Genomic DNA, 20,655 nt, shown 5'->3' with positions numbered 1-20,655 from the left:
ACATCAGCTGCTGCCAGCCCTGAAGGCTTCCTCACACTTCTTGTGCCAGCCACTGGCAGGTAACCGCACTCAGGACGCGGCGGACGTGGAGCCCATACCTACGTTCACACTCTGACACACTACAGCACCAGCCAGGAGATGTGCTCCACAGCAAAACACTGCTTTCAAAGCTTAAGTAAGTAACCAAAATACTGAGAGCTTGACGTAGATCTTGAGTAAAATTTTAGCTCAGAACCGGTGCTAAAGCATTGAGTCCTGTCCGCTCTCTGCTGCTCATCACAAGCTTCATGCTAGCAAGTACTTGAAGGAAAAGCAACATTTCCTTCCTTATCGATGTTTTTCCACAGCAACTCTCCAAGGTATTTTTTAAGCCGTTTGAAGGAAATGATCAATTAAGTATATTTTTCATTCCCATCCAATTAAACTAGTAATGTTAGGTTTCTGTGGGAAAGCTCAAAATTATTAACAAGAAGCAGTAAAAGGTGATCACAAGGCTTGATGGCCAGACCTTCCAGTTACCTTCCAGTGATTATGGGGAGCTTCTTGTCTATGTATTAGTGTGCAACACCACCACCACCTCTAACTGCAAATCCGTCTGTGAGATAGTTAATTAAAGAACTCATTCTTTCACAACACAAGTTATTAGAAGATGATTACATACATATACGCGCGTATACATGACATAGCATTCTATGAATTTTGCCACCTGTTTTCCCCGAATCTGCTGTAACACATCTCAATCTTTTTACTTAACGTGGTAATATTACCAAAGATAGGCATATCAAGTAGTTATTATCAGAAATTTCTCTACTCGCACACATTTCAAGAGAAAATTAGAAGTTCAATAAAGTAAAAGAGAGTTGGGCTGAAAGACTTCATTCACTTCTAGTTTTACATCCAAAATGGAAATATCAGGACATTGCAATTTATTACAAAACAGCATGAGGCAAGCTTTCTAAAGAGTTTACAGAACATCAAATCCCCATTCATTTTTCCTGGCTACTTTTCTTTCAGACCTCAATAATGCCTGCTAATGACATACCATGCAGTCTCATACGTTTCAGGATAGCTATACCACACGTTAGTAGCATTTGGTATTCCAGAATACATGTGGTCTTATACAAGTACATTGAAAATCATAGCTGTAGCTAGTCCTGTCACTTATACCAAGGAATGTAACTTTTAATTTCCTGTAGAAACTGGCAGCTTTCAAATATCCTATTAATGACTTTTGAGATCTCAGATACAAGTCCACCAGTAATAACAGTGATGGCATTGCTTAACCACAATGATATCTTTAGATCTTAGAAAACACAGGCAAATTTCTGGCAAAAGGAGTATGGACTCAGGGTGTGCTGCAATTTCTGGTCAAAATTTTCCCCTAGTTCTCTAAAACCTATCGAAGTATTTCCCTGTCTATCATCAGTTATTTTTCTCCCACATTTAAAATGCTAGCACTGTATCCCATTTTTAAAGCACGTGAAAATATGCCAGAATGACCTTACAAAAACAAACATATTATTAATGACCTTTGCAGAAAATGTCTTGGAACACAGATTGCAGTTCAACACATACTTTTGATCCAAGAAACTTTATATATATATATATATATATGAATGATCCTATTTGATTCAATGGAACTACTCATATGCAGAGAGTTGTTTCAGAGGCAACTCATCATTTACAATTCACAGGGAAAATGAGGTAATTAAACAACTGTCAGTTAAGGCCTTTCTATTACATACTTATATAAAAATAGTTTAAACAGAAATATCAGATAGAATTCTAGTTAACAAAGTCTTCTTTACTGTAAAATGCATGCTGTACAATAATAAAGGTCTACTGAAAAAATGTATAAAAGATAAATGTGTTTCTGTATGAAAAAATTCTAAATCCAGAGTTGTCCTTAATAGCAGCTAGATTCTGTCTCACTGATGAGTGACTTAGTGATTTATTTTTATTTTCTTGCTCATATTTTTGTGTATCTTAAACTTAGTGATGAATCATCTCAGTTTCTCCTGCTTTGCCTCAGTTTACAGGTAAGTAACATAATTTCTAACAGAAATTAGGACTCAGCACCATTAACACTATGGATGCATTCACCTCGTCCTCAACCACATTGTCTCCGAGACACAATAAAGGTGTAGCCAAAGATTTATCCTGCCAATAAGATATAGTTATAGGTCCCATGAAGATTACTGACACTGAAGTACCAAATATGTACTGGCCTTGGACTTAGCAGATAACATGCCAGTTTTGAGACACATTCAAGTTGACAGTAAATCAGTATCACAGTTCCAATAACAGGAAAAAATACCTTAGAGGAATTTTTGTGTTAAAACATTCCACTTTTCAGTTAGCTATTAAATGGTAATGACCATAATGGACTAGGCAGTAGGTTTCTTTGTGGCTAAAATGTGAAGACATTTCACAAGAAGGCTATTTTTTTAAGCTTCTGTGATTTGCAGCTGCATAACATTTACTCCCTTAAATCCATTTTGTCTTAAAAAAAAAAAAAAAAAACTCGAAACAAAAGATGTTTCAGTAGCAATCTTATTATGAATTATGCTTGTTTTCTATACCTGCATATGCAAACACTGCCACAGCCTCTATAACATCTCCCTTTTGTGGATACAAAAAAAAAAAAAAAAGCTATAGTTATGGGTTATGGAAAGCTAGACAGAATAAGTCACTCTAGTTCAGTACTGCTTCACTAAATGTAAATGCTATTTTTTTCTCCCCCTCTCAGAACTCAATGTTTGTCACCAAAAATTCTTTGCTGAGAAGTTTCTTAAAAAGGGATCAATTTCTCAGGGTGTATAAAAATATTTTTCAAGCACCCTTTTGAACTTATTTCAATTTTCTGTTTTTGATGATAGTCATGCTGACAACTTTTTTTGGTCCATCAAACTCTGTAGTACAATTACATGAATTTACTTTTAATAAATTACCATCTTTGCATATATCAGTCAAACCACAAAGACTAAACACTTGCAAATAAAATGCATTATTAATTTAATTGTCACAGCCTATTTAGCTAGCTTCTATTAGTATTTGCTATAATATGCAATGTATCAGAGAGCAGAATCAAATTCAAAACATAAAGAATAAACTGATTATATTGTCCTAGAGAAATTAAAATATAGCAAGCTTGCAAAATTATAATCAAGGCATTAATGTTTTAAATAGGTAAGAAAACTAGGTAACTTGATTTAGAATATGTTTATACCCAAAGTGATGCTTTAACATGCTGAAGAAGGATTTCTTTGGTTCCTAAAGCCATTAAAAGGCAACAAACTCTCCCATAATGAGAAGGGAAAGGTGGAAAGGAAAGCAACAGTGGTTTGGTATTTACTGCACTCGATCACGTGGTTTAAACGTCCACGATCACCAGTGAGGGACAGTTCCTAGAAAATTATACTGTGGTAGCTCTGCCACTACCATTTGATGTTGCTCTTCGTTAAGCTGAAGTGCCAGCTAAAAAGGTACTGCAGGTAAGAAACATCCTTAAGACAGATGAAGAAATTTCAGATGAAGAGAGCACAGAGTCACTCAAATATCGCTTGTTATGCTGGCCCAGGGGTGTGCAGCTGCGGATGGGGCACTGAGGCTGCAGGACAAAGCTCGGTTCTTTGCTCCCAGGGCAGCCGGGGCTGCGAACCTGCCACTGTGTGAAGAGGTGGTGGTGGGGGATCCCTTCTTCTTCTCCTCCTCCCCTGCATCCTCCTGCCACGCTGGCAGGCCAGGCTAAAAGCCTTTGAGGAATAGGGGAAGAAATGGGGAAAACAGAAACAGCCAGGCAGCCTTCAGAAGAAATATACAAACAGAAGCCAGCAACTACCCATTTAGACTGTAGCGTCCTGCTTGCTTGGGAATCCATTCCAAGACGATGATCGCTAAAAATATGCCTCTCTGGCTAAGACACTATATTTGGATATCTATTGTATGTACCCTTTATTGCGCACATGTTCACTAGGGTAACGGAAGTGCTCTCTATGTTGTATTTAGGATGATTACATAGTAAATATCCCCTTGTAAAAGAACACTGTGGTACTAAACGTTTCCAGTACCAAACAAAACACCAGAGCAAAACTTTATTTTTATTTTTTTGCAAGTGTTGCTCTACAACAGAAAACTAGCATAAACTTTAATACGATAACTGATTTTATGAAACTGTTACTCTTGTTCCGATGCATTCGTCTACATTTTAGATGAAAAAGAATATCTCAAAACTCTTTAAGTAACTGTGTGTTACGGAAATTCAGGTTAAGCATTTTGGAGAGGCAATCTCATAAAGAATATAAGCAATGCTTAAGCATGCGCTTAGTCAAACGGAGTGTATATGGAGTGTTAATTTAAAACTCTGCTCTTTGGTCACTCCATGATTTAATTGTGATGAACTTGTGAGGAAAGACTCTGAACAACTACCACCCCCAGTGTCTTTAACAGGAAATGAACATGACTCAGGAAGAGTATTCCTGTGGTCTCCTACAACTCATAGCTACCATTCATTTTCCCCTTCTTTTCTATTAAAAACAGGAAATAAGCTTTATTTATAAAATCTTACACTGAAAGAATGAGTTACAAGGTGGTAATACTTGAAACAAAATCAAGTGTCCAGCAACGAACCCTGCAGGTGGGATACATCAATTTACCCAGATGGAGAGGGAATATGCTATCTTTTGGCCATCCAGAAAACATCCAAGTTTCAAATTACCTCCAAAATTCAATGGAATGCCAATAGTTACACCACAATATGGCTAATACATCTGAGGCAAACTCTTCTTATCTGCAAACAGTGCAGCTTAGATTGCAAAAAATGGTTACATTTTAAACCATAGAATAAAAATGACCTGTTCTCTCTCTCTCTCACACAAAGTTTTCAACTAAGTAACTGTACATAATTGAAAAATTAAATAAATATTTTTTATAAAGTCAAAACCTCAGATCTCTGTTCCTGCCCAACACTGAGGAAACTGCTTTTAATTCCTCTGTGACTTTGACCTCAGTAATCAAATAAATCTCAGAAAGCCATTTTAGAAAGCAGCAAGGCAAGAAAGAGGAAAAAAATATATTTGATTTTGTACTTGAAGAGAGAAATACAACTACAGAAATTTTGAGAAAATAATATCACCTGCTGAAACCAGCCCCCAAAGTTGCAAAATTTTGCATAGAATTGCTTTCTACAGCAAGTTTTCCATTGAGCCCTCCAAACATGTCATAAGCACCATGCTAGCAGAGCATTTAAGCATGTTAGCTCTCTCTGTAGTTATAGCTGAGCTAAAAGTCCAGGTGATTTCATTTTGGGTACACTAAATACTCCAGGTAGCCCATATTATATGAATGATATGAGGTAATATGAGAAAAAAAATTAAAGTGGCTTACCTTTCTTTGGGTGTGCCAACTCCATGCTTGCCCAGTAAATGAGTGTTCAAATGCTTCTTCATCACAAAGGCCACCCTGTCAAACAAACACACATAAAAAACAGGAAAATTAGTGTTTTTAATACTTTTATTTTTAAAACTGACTTTTTCTGTTTTGAGCATGCACTTGAGCATATTCTACTAATTGCAAAATTAAAAACCAAGAAACAAACGAACAAACAAACAAAACGAACCATGCTAGACTACAAATTATATCTGGTAGTCCATTCTGTGATGACACTTTTTCTTCAGGTTGTAGTCACTTGGGTATTTCTCTTCCAAATAAGCAATCATAACCATACATCATCGGTCAAAAATTAGAAAAACTGTTTCTGCTTCTCTTTGCACATTAGAACACCTTATATAATATAGTGAGAATACAGTCTTTTTTGCCTAAATATGCATTTTCTCATGTTAAAAACTAATACAGTTTCAGCTACACCTTTGAATTTATTTAAGCTTAACGGGCCCATCCTACAACCTTTCTTCATATAAGTAGTTCCATTTTTTTAATGAGAGTAATAAAAAAATACAGCAAGATCAGATGCTTTAATCACTGCTTATGTCTGGTCAAACTCCATTGTATTAATTATTTAAAGAGATATACATGGAAACAAATTAATAGCCTTAGTTATTTTATAGCCTTGTGAAAGAGGGAGGGGAAAAGGTGAAGCACACATTTGTGACTACATTTGGAGTGGGAATATGTCTTCAAACTGGCAAGACATTGTTCAAGGCATCAACAACAGCAGCAACGTTTACACTACCTGCCATTACGTTTGCACCAAACAAAACACAGATAATTTAATTTAATTTTGGTGATATATGTAATGAAACAGACGGGAACCTATGGAGTGCCATTCTGCTGCTGATAAGACCTGAACATCAGTTTAATTATGTCATGTGACTGCTTCAAACAATTTAGATATCAGACTGAAGCTTCAAACTAAAATGCTTCTCTTGATAAGCAAAAATCGTACCGCCGTAACTTTCAGTGTGAAAAGGGCTTGCAAACATTTTTGTTAATTATGTATTACAGCTGTCCTTCATAAAGTTAATTACTAATAGCTGAAAGGCAATAGACTCTATTTGCATATGTACATGAAAGGCATGACATATGCAAAAATATGATTTTAATTAGCATTCCATGATATGAAGGGCTACAAATCAAACTGGCATGTTATAAGATTTTTAACATTAAATGCTGAATTCATCTGGACGTGTTTGCAGTAATGGACAATGGAAGGACTGTAAAAAACACTGTAGCATTATGGCATGTATGAGCCACAAAAGCCAAGAAAGAGTACTTTTCCTTTACAAATATGATAATGTAGTTTCTCCATGTCTGATCTACTTTGGGCACTTTCACATTATTACAGAGAATCTCTCTTGTGCATCCTTTAGGGTAAAAGAATATAATTTTTTCTTATTTAAATGATAGTGACTTCATTATTTTTACAAAAAGATATGAGAAATACCTTAAATACTTTCCCCTACACAATTTACAAATCTAGCAACCCAATCATTACATCTGTGGATAATCTATCACACTGCCACCATCATTACTATTCAAGTGTCATTGGAATTACTGTACGTAGGGAAAATAATTGTAACAAAATAAAATCATGTGTTCTGATAACAGCACAAGGCATTCAAAACATACTGCTCTCTTGCTTTTCGGCAGAAACCATAGCCACTTCTTCACAGCTGTGAAATGTACCTAACTGATCTTAATTCAGTAATATTTCTACTTTTTGCTACAAACCAACCCTTCTCTAAAAGAAAAAGAAAAATATTACCATGAAAGGATAATGTGAAATCGAAATTGTAAAGGCACATGGAGGTTTACATGGCAAAGTGTCCTTACACCACATGGAAGGCAAAGGTCCCAACCAACTACGCGTATTTCTAGGGACGCTTCTACAGAAGAGTATTTTTTTTTTAGAGCCTGTATACTTGAAGCTCCCAAACAAAAGCCAAACATTTCTTTACAGTGCATCTATAGGGGGTACAGATAGAACTACCTTCCTGTAAAATCAAAGACAAAGGCCTTGTTAATAATTTGAAGCAATTAATCTCCCATTAGCTGCTTCCCATCTTTTGCACCTTGGTTCTGAGGAACCATTTTGCTGCTGTTATACAGCACAAATAAAATGAAGACTGACTCAATAAAAGTCTCAGCGCCTACTAGCAGTTTAAGCTTTTTAATGCAATGCTTGAAGACTTCATACTGAAGAGCGCAGCGTGACTTTGTGCAAGCTTCGAGTGCTCAGCACAGCTCAGGAACAGGCCCCCACCTAGCAGAAGCAGGCCTTGAAAATAAAACCAAAGTTGCTATTTTCATAAGAAATTAAGAATGAAATGCAAATATTTTTACCAAGCAACAGAGACAGCCCTTACATCAGAGAAAAGATATTTTTCCTTAAAATAAAAGCAAAGTCTAAATACCTTGATTGGGATGCTGGATTTGAGGACAACATGATAACAAGACAGGTGTGGAAACCATTTGTTTATGCTTACCAACCCCTACAGGTGATTTTAAGGGAGAGGTGGTATCAAGTGCTTGCTGGCTTTAAAAAACAACCTCAGAAAGTGTTTTCAGTACATTCAGCAATTTGGTTTCCCACCAATTACTGATTTAGGAATCAAAAAAATGTTGTTTTTCTCTCCACCACCAACTAACTTACCTCCACGGAGGTACATCAGTTATCCCTAAGATACTACCAGAATTGGATAGTTAGACACGACTTAGCCCTGGTCTTTTGAAATGAATCTTAAAGGAAGTCTGTCTGGCACCATTAAGGACACAAGGAGTAAATGCGTTAGATATACGTTGCTGTAATATATCTTAAAATCAGGGAGAATCCTTCCACAAACTGCAGTAACCACCAGTTCGGGTTTCCCTGAATTTCATCTTTTTTTTTTTTTTTAATTCTAGTGGAAACAAAAACGTTCAAATGCTAGAAATTAACTGGTTTCAGAAATGCAGCAAGAGGGAGTAGGAAAAATCTGTAGTAGCCATTCTCCTATTGTTTCCAGTACAAGCCAGCAGCAAACCAGGCCATACTATAGGCCTGAAATCATTTTTACAAAATCCGATCTAGACATACTCATCCACAACCCACACGAAGATGAGCAGTCACTGCCAGCTGCTCTCCCAGGGGTCTTAGGGCAGAAATGTCCATCCTGTACACCCAAGTCATGGCCAGCAAGAGCTCTCCCTATTCAGTAGGAAGACTGCTCCTAGAATTGTCTTCCGGCTCTGGAAAAGATGAGTATGCAGGATTTTATTTGCTTGCAGTGGCATTCTGGGGGTTGTATTGTTGTTGTCATCTGTGGTTTTGTTATTGTTTGTTTTGTGTCTTTTTTTAAAAAAAAAATTCTTAGTGATTTTCAACTACTCTGGCTCCAAACTAGCAAAATCCCCCAGAATATGTGCTCAATGTTCAAAATTCAGGTTAAATTAAAACCAAGTTGAAAAATGACAAAAGAGCTTTACAACAGTATCCACACTCCCTACGGACAGTTTTTTACACATGAACTACAACTAAAATTAATTTTCAATCATAAATATACAAGCACCTTTCCCAAAATAAGTTTGAAGAATATTCTGTTTTCAGTTTAGAAGAGTTGTGGCTTTGCAGGAACGTGTCCACTCATATTCCATGGCAGCCTTTAAACAGCTCTTGGACTCACTCTGAGAAAGTCTGTAACTGATTTAGGAGCCTCCAAAGACTTGTCTTCAGTTATAAAAGCATATTTTAATGTACAAAAGAAACAAAGGGAATTCTAATTCTGAGAATAAAGAAACATGTTGGACAATCTTGACTTCCACTTTTCATTCTAGTGTAATACAAGTTCTTCAGCACGTGCAATGTTTATCATCACAGTACCCAAGGAAAATGAATAATCTGTCATGTATTGTCTGTTCTCTCATATTCTCCGCAGGGAGAGAATTGTGCTCTGTGAAGTGTCTTATTTTGAGAGGGCAAAAGATGCTAGGTTTTAATATGTTTTGAATCTATAAAAGCTTTTTTCTTTTTAATACATGTATTGCTCTGTTAGTGGAAAGCCACGTTAAAGAAAACAAACGCAAACCCAAACAAGCATTCTGGGCCGTAACGTCACGAAATCTGTGATGGTCCCGTATTTCCTGAGCGCCTACCGCTCAGCCTTGGCCTTGTTCCAAGGAAGGAGCTACATCACATCTTACCTCCACCAAAAAGTCACTTGGAGCCGTGCCAACAGGCCAGCCGTCTCATAACCCACCTGCGGAAGAGGACCAGCACCACAATTTATTTTTGTGGGACTCTACAAATGAGGTACCCAGCGGTTGAAGAGCGATTTTAAATCACTTCGCGATGGATACACAGCTCTCGGCAACTGCTCTCGGAGAATTTATCTTACAGACAGCAGTGTTCAGTGATGGCAGAGAAGTCCAGGAGAACAACAATGAATATCTATCCTTTATTCATATTCTCAATATCCTTTACATCTCCTTTAAACTGTCCAGAACCTCTTTATATCTGAGTTTAACTCTGAGAATACAGGTAAGCTACTGCATGAAGCGTACAGGCCCCACGTATACAAGATGCTTTAGAAAGCTCCTTGAAAGTCTTTTTCTTATTATTTTCTGAAGTAAAACAGAATGTTATTATTATCAAATTATTAGTATTTAGATCTTTTATCTCAGTCTTCTCATAGGTTTGGGGCACTCAGAAAAGATGGGATGGTTTTCCATTCTCGATAAATCGTATGGGAGATCTGACAGCTTCAAGGAATAAGAAGAACAAGGATATCTAAAACTTTTATGCTCCATCACAAAATATGAAGAAATAATGCATTATTCTGTCTGCACTGGCTTTTGTTTTCCATGATCTGCGCTTGAATTCCTGTCCCTGTCCCTTCATCTGAGGCAAACTGCATCAATCATGTCGAGAAAGAGGACAGTACGTTTAGGCAAGTAAACAATAACACAGACTCAGGTGGTTCTTATTCCAGGAATGAAGTACCCTTGCTCTTTATAGTGTCTCGAAATGCACTATAAGCCTTAATTGTTTGTAGCTGAATGAGTGGTTCACGTGGAGTCATGCCATCAGGGGTATCAATTACTAAAAGAAAGAAATAGTCCAGTTTCCCAAGGAATATCGTGACCCACATGAATTTCAGTGTGTCAACAAAACTTGTATGTGCAGTTACGGATTTGTACCTGCTCTACATATAAATACATATGCATTCAAATCAGCATTTGGTCAAATAAAACTTAACAGTCTATAGGAATTTAAAACTAAGTTTTTGAAATCTTTAGTTTATATAAAAAGTTACTAGCCGAGTCTCATCTCTCTGGCAGGATTTTGCATTCAGCAGGTCAGCTTCAGGAACAAGAATGCAGAGGAAAAGGCGGAAGTGCCCAGAAAGCAATGGTTTTCTATAAACAAGTAATCTTTTTTTTTTCCCATGCATCAAAAGTCTAAATTCCTGGGAATTTCTTCAAGTCCATCATTCGTGGATGTTTGCTGATTCTGAAAGGTCCAGACCGGGGTGCTGATAACTCTCTTGCATGACCGTGCGCAAGGGACTCAATTTAAAAGAAAGTATCTGGCAGGGCTGAGTCTGGTGTGGAAGATATCCAGTAGTCTGAAAGGCTTCATGCCCTTTGTGACAGGATGTCAGGTTCGACTAAATATCTGGCAGGGCAAAGTCTAGTGTGGAAAACATCCAAATATCTGAAAAATTTCATGCCCTCAGTGACAGGACGTCAAGTCCTAGAACCCCGTGCAGGAAAGCTGGGATTTCCAGCTGACTCATTTAGCAGCCAAACGAGGCAGGTCTTTTCACTTCCAGCTTGCAATTATGATCATTCTTCTTAAGCTAAAACAATCAATAGCGTTTCAGAAGGTTACCAAGTCATGTGTAATCACTCAGGCTGCGATGCTGAGAGTGCTGTGACGTGCTGGCTTACACTCCCTGCTGACCCCATGTGTTAAAGAAGGATATGGCTATTTTATGCTCCACCCTCACTAACACTAGTGATTGAACTGAAAAGTAACGCGCATACACCTGGCATGCATACCTCCTCCTTCCTCCCCATCTTCAAGTGCAAGTGACTTGGCAGACAGGAAAATGCAGACTTTTTCTCTTGAAAAGAGAAATCAGAAGAGACAAATAAGGACAACTTTGCCCTCACCAACAAGACAAGAACCAGAGCACTATAGCAGGACCACAATAATTCATAGAACCTAAAGACAAACCAAAATTTTAAATTTCCGAGAATTATCAGGCTTTCTGCCTAAAGTTTGAAACTTTTTTATTACAATTATTATTTTTACACTTTTCCAAGCAACAATCTGGTATGCATTTCAATTATTTATTAACTTTTCCATGGAGATGTTTTATTGCCAAAGTTCAAAAACCAGCATTTTCAAAACCGAATTTTATGGGACAATGCAATCATCAGTGCAACCGACTACAACCTTCTCTTCTAAAAATACCTCATATCAATTTTACTGTGTTACTTGGAATGAACTAGCAATGAAACCAAGAAGCCTAATAAAACAAACAAACAAACAAAAGTAAAGAAAAGGGAAAAGACCAACTTGTATTATTGTATTAGCAGAACACCTGTACACAGCTTGAACCCAAGGTAGACTTGAGTATCACAGCAGCTACTGTTCCTGACTCGCTTTGAATAGGCTGACAGACAACAGGATTGTCAATGTGCTGTTCAATGACCTGCATCAATCTCAAGAATAATTTACTGCTATATCAGACAGATCATTATGGATGAGTTGCGCACTATCAATCAATCGGCTGTGTTGTTCCTGCATATTCCTGCATCTATCATCCAGAAGAGAGAGAAATCCCTCAACATATTCTTGTTGCTTTCTGCCACCAATACGTGTCCCTCAAGATGCAAAAGAATTATTAGTCTCGTGGCCATAAAGTAGTAGCAACGAGCACAATTATCTGCTTTTATGTATTCTGGCATAAAAGAGCTGGGCACAAAAGAAGAGAAAACAAAACTGAACAAAACAGAAAACATCCTCTCCTGCTGCTCTCAAATTGACCTGGAAAGATCAAAGTCGCATAGTCCTCTCACTTCCCCTCCTTTAAAAGATGTATTTAGTACAAACCATCGAGGACAGAAATTAGTCTGCCATTGCTAGGACAGAGGCCAAACGAGGAGAACATTGGTAGTATCTACCTCTCTCTTCAGGGAGCTCACTTGTTCACCAATTATGTGCCTCACCTGAAGTCACTTATTTTGCAACTAAAACAGAAAGGTTTCCTGTAAGTTAGCTATTGATTCATTCTTAACTTTATATTATTATTATTATTATTATTATTATTTTCAACACGAAAAGCACCCTTTGATTGAAGATGAATGAATGACCCAAATCCAGACGCACAGCGTACAGCTGTACATCTTCTGTACATGACATTCAGTACAGCTTCTGTGCACTGAGAATGGTTTTCAGGAACCACACACTTTGCCTTATTAAAGGAGGCAGAAAGCCACTGCACTGCTTAGGGTATAACTCGTTGCTGAAATGGGGCTTAGATGTTTCAAAAGAATCTCACCACATGGCTCAAAGTGCACAAACTGGTCTGTATGGTTAAGCACTACTGCATGGACAAATACTTCAATAAATGATGCTGCTTGATCTTATATATAAAAACAATATGCCTTGGATCATTCGAAACACCCTCAATACAGTTTCAGATGTGCATGCATAAAAAGTGACAGAACAGGGCCCAAAGCATTATCCACTTCACAAGACCACAATCAAGCACCATCAGAAGATCACATCTGCTGTCTCTAGCCTCAAAAACATGCAAGCTGAGGCAAATACTAGTCAGCTTAAAGTAATTTACTACAGGATTTCTCTAAAAACAAGAAGCATATCTTTCCTTCCAGTACCTACGCTATCTCAAATAAACAAAAGAGAGCCTTCAAGTGGTCACGTCCTGTTGCCCCACTCCTGTACAGAATTCCTATACAGAATTTGGAAGGATCTAAAATTCACAGCAAAATATCATCTATGAATAAACTAAAAATTAATGACCAGTGAAACGGGTCAGACAAAGGAAAAAAAAAAAAGCAATCAATTTTAGGAAATGCATACCTCTTTTAATTTTCCCCAAACACCTATGTTTAGTAATGAGGCTGAAGTTGTTCATGCACCATTACTAAAAATAACAATCTTCTCGAACAATGTGCAACTGGGTATTCTTCTCAAGCATAATAAAATGTAATAAAATTTTTGTTTGAAACCTGAACTTTCCTTCTGAAGTTGAACTGAGCTACCATCCGTCTAAATGTCCACAATTCTGTTATGAAGTCAAATTGAAGATTGGGTAGTAAAAACTGAAATAAATAAGAGATTGCTTGTACAGTATATTTGTAAACTGATAACAGGGAGTAAACAAACGGCTCTCTACATATTTTGTTTGCTTAATGAGCAGACTAAAAATAGCTGAACAGTGGCAAAAACTTTGAAGTCAGAAGGTGTTCACTCTGTCAGGAAATCACCTTACAAATACATGAGAAAATTAGTACCGCTACAAGAAATGTTTGTTTCAATATTCAGAGGAGTTAATGAATGTTAAGTGATAATGGTAGACAGCAGCACTGTGTAATTACATTTCTAAACACACCTTACCAAATCACTTCTAAGCTAAAAGAATCACATGTTCTATTAATTTTCATTGGTTATCAAACATCTGTAACTGTCACCTCTAACAGGTGTTTCATAATCTAACAGCTGCACAAAGTATGAAAAAAAAAAGACAAAAAAAAAAAAAAAAAGGAATCACAATGCTTTCTGCAGTACCGCTACCAGCCTCTCAGCCTACCAGCACACAGGCTCTCTAACTTCTGAAATGCCACCTTAGGCTTAGTGTTTACACTGCCTTGCATCTAAAACAGATTACCATCGACATCCGGAAACATGACAATACCAGAGGACATCCTTGTTATGCTAAATAAGGCTCTAGGAACTCTATCGACATAAATCAAGGTTTTCAGCTACATATAAAAGGGCACCTACCAATTTCGCCACCAAGAAATTGCTTGTTTCCTCTCTTTTCTCACAGTATGTACATCCAGCATTCCCATAACTGCTCCCTCCCTTTCCCATTCCTACCCTCCTTTCAGACATCGTTCTGTCTCCTTACCCATGACCCATTTCCCAGCATGTTCAGGACTTCGCCTATCGGCACAGCTACAACTTGGTGCAGGAGGCATCAGTTCCGCCTATCCCCACCTTGCGTCTGGAAAGAGATGTCACACTAATCTGCTTCAGGACAAAGAATGGAAAGGATATTGCCTGTCACTATCTGCAAGCGTCAGCCCTAAAGTGTCTTCTCTCCTTGATTTCAGGACACTGATGGGTACATTGCGTTTTTCAAAGGACCGTGAACATGGTGCTCTCAGATCATCAGAGTGACATCCCCAGCTGATGCAAGGCACATGTCTCACCATCGTTTGGATGACTGAAATCAGTGAGAGGCTGTATCTCCAGGCACATTGTCCAGTGTCTTTTGAAGCAGTAATAGGCACCTGCATCTGAGTATCTGCAGAGTATGTTGAGCGATGGGTGGATGGATAAACACTCTAAAGTAAGATTTGCATGCACCACGTTCGTGGTCTTATGTTAGACATGTACCTATTGCCATGCAAAAGACAGGCTGGCACAGACACATCTAGATAGCAAGGTGCAGACAGATTGGTTTCAAGCAGTTCATCTGGATTCTGCTAGTACATGGGCACTAATAGCAAGGGAGTCTGGAGGAGCATCAATAAAATCCCAATACTCTACTGCATGGACAGGTCTTCAGTCTTTATATCCCCAGCAATCTACATTCTCAGTAGGAGAAATGTCTAGGAAAGACAGTGCAGGCTATGAAATTAGTTCTCTCTCTTAATAGCACTGCGATTTCCAAATTTTGTCACCACGAAAACAGTAGATGTATGCAGCCACAGAAGTTGCTTCTCTTTGCAATTGATTTTCAGAGACTGGCAGGAGTAACCCGGGGATGTCCTGCATGAGAGAGCCAACCACCAGATGCTGGGTTGCTGCTCAGCAGCACTGGGCAGAGCCAGGAATACCTGCCACGTGCTGCTCATTTCAACCCTCAGTGCCTCAGATTATGCTACAAAAGCATCGTTAGTTCTGCCTGGATGTTGAGGGACTTGGCTTCAAGAAACTCGGTCGTATCGCTCAGCATTGAGAAGGGCACTGGCAGCATATGCAGGGCTCATGCTCATGAAAAGGTGAGTGTGAGAAGGGAAACCTGAGCCGGTCAGTACATATACGCACATGGTAGGATGAACAGACTAATGCTTGAACTTGGAAATTCTTCCAAGTGCTTTCAAGCTTTTGGGAAAGCCAGGGGAACTACAACTCTCAGTGTCCTAGGAGTTGTTCTGGAAATATCTGACCTTCTGCCATCCGTTTCTACAGAGCTGCCCAGCAATTTTTAGGAGCAAAGACTGCACAGGTTGCAAGCGCAACAACTGACCTCCATGAATATCTCATAATACAGATGTTTCAATGAGTTTCTACTTAAAAAGGATAAAACCAAACAAATATACTTAATTGTAATGTTTTGCTCTTCCTGAACAAAACGTCACTTTAGATGCCGTACCTTCTTTTTAGCTGTTTAGAAATTGCACTGCAGACTGAGTTACCAGGTTTGAGCAGAGCTTCTATGGGAACAGCTATCTTAACAGTGAAATCCGAAAGACAAGGCTCTTGCCTGTCTTTAAAGGAAATCAAAACATATCTAAAGATAGTTGATTGCGGGCTGGCAAACATGTAGGGCCTGCAGTAGCAGTGCCACCATACATAACTCAATCAGTTCAGGAGATACAGTGCCTGTGGTCTTTTGCAAAGTTGCAGGGTACAAAGAAAGGAATGAGATGAATAAATTGGTCACTGTCTGATGACTGAACTGCTCAGAAGTCACACACAATCAGAAGTCATACACAATTTTTATTGACAATTTACCCGCAATTTGAAAACGCTGCTGGTGATAGATGGTGGCTGGAACTAAGAGTCTGCAGCGTGCTTGGTGTGTGACAGTAGTGAGAAACTTGCCCTAGGTCTTTGCTTGACATAGAAGAGCAAGTCCTGGTTGTTTTGTTTATTCCTGAGACTTAAATTCAGTTGTAAAACATACCCAGTTGTAAAACGCATCCTTTTTGCCTTACAACTAGACCTTCCACAAGATTGTTTGACTTAAGGTAGAAAGCAAAATATTTCAGAATACACACTCACCATAGTAGCTGCAATTGCATAAAAATAGTGAAACAAAGACAGCAGTACCTAATCTGTAACAATCAGAAGTGCCATCTATATGGATGAGCCAGTAACAACAGCCTGGCCAAACCAGAACACACTGGTTCCAGTCTAGGACAAAAGAAGGAAAGCCTTTGGATCACACGGGTTTCAATCCACAAAAAAACTCACATGGTATTTGTGTACACCCAAACGTGCTTGGAGGACAAGGAAAAATAAGGACACCCAATATGTACAAGGGCTCTCAAACCTGGCCATCCTTACCTCGGAGACCAAGAGCTATGGACGCTGGCACAAGATCCACCATACTGTACTTCTAACACTTGGCTGCTATGTTTAATGGTTTCATGTGATTAACGCTTGATTTTTCATTGTTAAAAAATACTTTGGTTAGTAGTTAACATAAATAAAAACTTGTTCTGGAGTTTTCAATCTCAGCTGGAGTCTCATTCTCTCCAAATACTCCCTTCACAGCCAGCCCCAATCCCCCAAAAGCCAAGAGTTGTAACAACCTCTTCCTCCTGCCACTGAAACGGGAGGAGGCTGGCTGAAGAAAGCAACAGTGACTCTTAGAGGAAACCATGATACGCAGACCAGAAAGACTCTTATGTACTCTACAAGCACTACAGGCTACCAAACTCTCTCACGTTATGGCACTGAACATGGGGAGGTGTTGTTAAGAGCAGCACGTAAGTCTATCCAGATGAGAACTCCGGGTGCTCACGGTGCTGTTACTCCACTTCTCCCACGAGCAAGCGGTAACGCCTCTCACCACCTCAGCCACAGACTGAGCAGGAGAATTACTGGTCACTAAAGCTGCCAAGTGCAAAGTCTGGGGATGCCTAGGTTTGCCTTTGATCCGCTGTACTCACTTCAGACAAAGTCAAAAGCCAGGTGACTAGTGCTGAAATGGCCTTCATCCATCACCTCGGAGGCTGAGGGCTTTGGCGCCCGCAAGTTTCAGAGAGGCCGAGCATGCTATCCTTGTGCCTGGTCTGAGAGAGAAATGTTACTTCTCTGTAAGCAGCTTAAAGCTGTCTCTTCTGAGACTGTGATGCAAGAGCTGGCTGAAGGCAGGAGCTTGCTTAAAACTCTCAAATTCTAAGGAAAAGCTGAAGGCTTTCTTTGGGATTAATAGAGTACTCGCCAGAGATATAATTCTTATTGAAGCAACAAAGACAATAATAATAAAAATAAGACACCACATTGAATTTGGAAGGATGTTTTGCACGATAAAAAAAAGCTTTCTTGCAGCTCAGTATGGATGTTGCATGCATTAGCTATGAAGACTGTTATCAGTCTAGGAAAACCACGGAGTATAGATCAGACAAATCGGTACAGTCATAAAGATGATATCTGTGACACAGCAGAAGATGTTCTCTGGCAAAGAATATTCCAGTCTCGGCCAGCAGTTGAGATTTGTGTCCAGAAATGGTCAGAGTTAATCAAGCATGAGAAAGATGGGATCTATATACGTGCCCAACAGAATTAAGAAAAAAACTCCTTTGATCTCAAGGGCCTACATATGTACTTACTGAGCGCACACATGAACAACCACCTGAAGGAGAAATAAGATTTGCTGCAAACAAAAGGTTATAGCATGTTATTTAAAAAATAAAAGAGAGTTGATAAATTACTAGAAAAGATGCAATAAGAGGAATTCAGGTTTTTCTGCATTTTGCCAACCAAAATTCTGAGGGATTTAACTAGAAAAATAAATCACAAGACTTCAGTTTTATATACAAAGTGAAAACCTGGCCCCATAAAGAGACATAAACCATGTCTCTTTAACAGAAAAATTATTTTCAGCCTCAATGTCTTTCTGAAATGAAGCTTCAGTTAAAGGGCTCTTCATTTTCTGATCCTTGCTGTCGTCGCAGCCACAGAGCCATAGACTTAAGTGCTGGCATGAAAGGATGGGATCCCACAGCTCCACTTTCCACCAGTTTTTGGTAGGAAGGGAACTTGGCAGCAAAGACGGCGCACGTACCAACACGTGGCACTCTTCCATTTCCTTCTGTATTGCATCGCATTTTGATTTTCATGAAATTTACATCGTTAAAGTCACCCTTAGAATCCATCACGTACATAGGAAGATATGAGCAAAACCTGGGCTGTATAGTCCTGATTTTTTAGCCCTTTATAACATGAATTTGGCACATTTTAGGCACTTGAGCAATGCCTACCTTTTCGGCCTCATTTTTGAGCTAGTAGGCAAACCAGACCTAAGCTGCTGGGCAATCAGATGCTTTCGTCATGCTCTGACTCTGTCTTCACTGGACCATTCAGACAAACAGAAGACAGAACTGTATGTTTTTAACAAATTGCCAGACATGACAGAATTCTGACTGGTCTTACATGAGCTAAGAATTTGAGGCGATGTTTGAAGGGATGGACCACATCTCTCCTCATTTGATTGAAGATGTCAGTGGCTCGCAGATGACAGGATCCCCTCTACCTTTTTTGTCTAAATTTCTTCCTCCTATTTCAATGCAATTCTGCTCTCTAAAAGCAGTATCAGCCAACTTTTCCAGGGGTAGAAAAAATCAAACTAAAACATAACTAACTAGCAAGTAAGTAATCAGTTCTTGTAAGCTATTTTGCTTTGATTTCAAGGAATTCCAACCATATAATCAAGTAACTTACACCAACCTCTGTAAAGTATTACAGGTTGGATAACAGTTTTTTTGTTTGGTTGGGTTTTGTTTTTACAGCAGTGAGCTGCAGTTTTGTCATGGATGAAGCATACCAACACGCAGCACAGACCATAAAGAAACTTTTGATGACTTAAAAAATCATGAAAAATGTCACACGATCCTACAGGTCTATTCTGTATTCCTATTAGAGCACAGAAATTTTAAAAATATGTTCACAGCTGAGGCACCTGTACACAACAACGCTTACTTGTCCAAATGACCACCTGAAAGCACCAGAGGTCACACACAGCCATGGGACGAGGGCATTTAACCCCCTGCATGCGACCCTTTGCTCAGCTGTGTCACTTTATGCAAGCAAAAGGGCTCTCATTTTGGAGCAAAAGCAGCTCCTCACCGTACCACCTGTAAGACCCACGCATCACAGGACTTGCCGCAGCCCGCCCACCAGAAGGGCAGAGGTGTCCCTGTGGAAATCACAGCTCCATACCAGATGGTTTTCGGCCAAGGAAGGCCTCAAGTTTTAGGCAGTATAAAGTATTCTCTGCAGAGATGAAGTACATACAGAACGCTTTCTCATTTGTTTTAAACAGAAATAAACAAAGACAAACCAAAGGGTTATGCTTCTTTAAATTTTCTCAGATTAGCAGAACCACCAAAACCACAACCTATGGCACAAATGTCTACACCTGGGCAGACCCGGACACACGATTTGTTTGATCAGCACACAACTTTTAGAGCACTGAAGAGCAGGCGATGCTATGTGCAACACGTAGCTGAATGGATGGATGGAATCCATTTTATAAAGAGTTACGAACAAAACAGTCCAAAATATTAACCAATAAACACATGCCTGGGTGAAAATGCCATATTATAAAATTACTGTAAAGATCCTCTAACTGTTCGGTGAAAAAAAAAAGTCCAATTTTCCACCTAAGCTGACAGCGCAGAGTTTTCTGATAATAAGATCCAAGGAACCTGTAAACCCAAGGCTCTAATTTTCTTATGGCGACTGTGTAATATTTTGCAAAGTAAAATTGACTGAGATGGAAGCTATTTTGCATGGTACAGTGGCGATGGCTAACAAATGAGAGTTTTGTGGGCTGAATGTTAGTCCCCTGCCTCATCTGCCACCCCTAATGACAGCAGCCACCTGCTGTTTTATTGTCACAGCTGGAGCCGGTTCACACTCCTTGGTGCTGAGCTCTGCCCATGAGCGCCAAGCTCTCGCCTCGCCTCATTACTTTGATGAACTTTTTATGGTCAGCACCCATG

The 20,655-nt window shown here is 39.0% G+C and overlaps 1 protein-coding gene across 5 annotated transcripts in view; it reads right to left on the bottom strand.

Moving 5' to 3' along the window:
* The window catches only part of ZNF407 (zinc finger protein 407), a 340,105-nt gene that overhangs the window by 201,551 nt on the left and 117,899 nt on the right, over positions 1-20,655 (bottom strand). For all 5 annotated transcript variants that reach the window (XM_083821922.1, XM_083821923.1, XM_083821925.1 and 2 more), the window contains one exon: positions 5,386-5,460. In XM_083821922.1, coding sequence (XP_083678048.1) covers positions 5,386-5,460 — 75 coding nt within the window. The remainder of the gene's footprint in view (positions 1-5,385; positions 5,461-20,655) is intronic.

This window comes from Anser anser (assembly GCF_964211835.1).
Source record: "Anser anser genome assembly, chromosome: 2".
Lineage (NCBI taxonomy): Eukaryota > Metazoa > Chordata > Aves > Anseriformes > Anatidae > Anser > Anser anser.
This window is presented reverse-complemented; position numbering and strand designations above follow the sequence as displayed.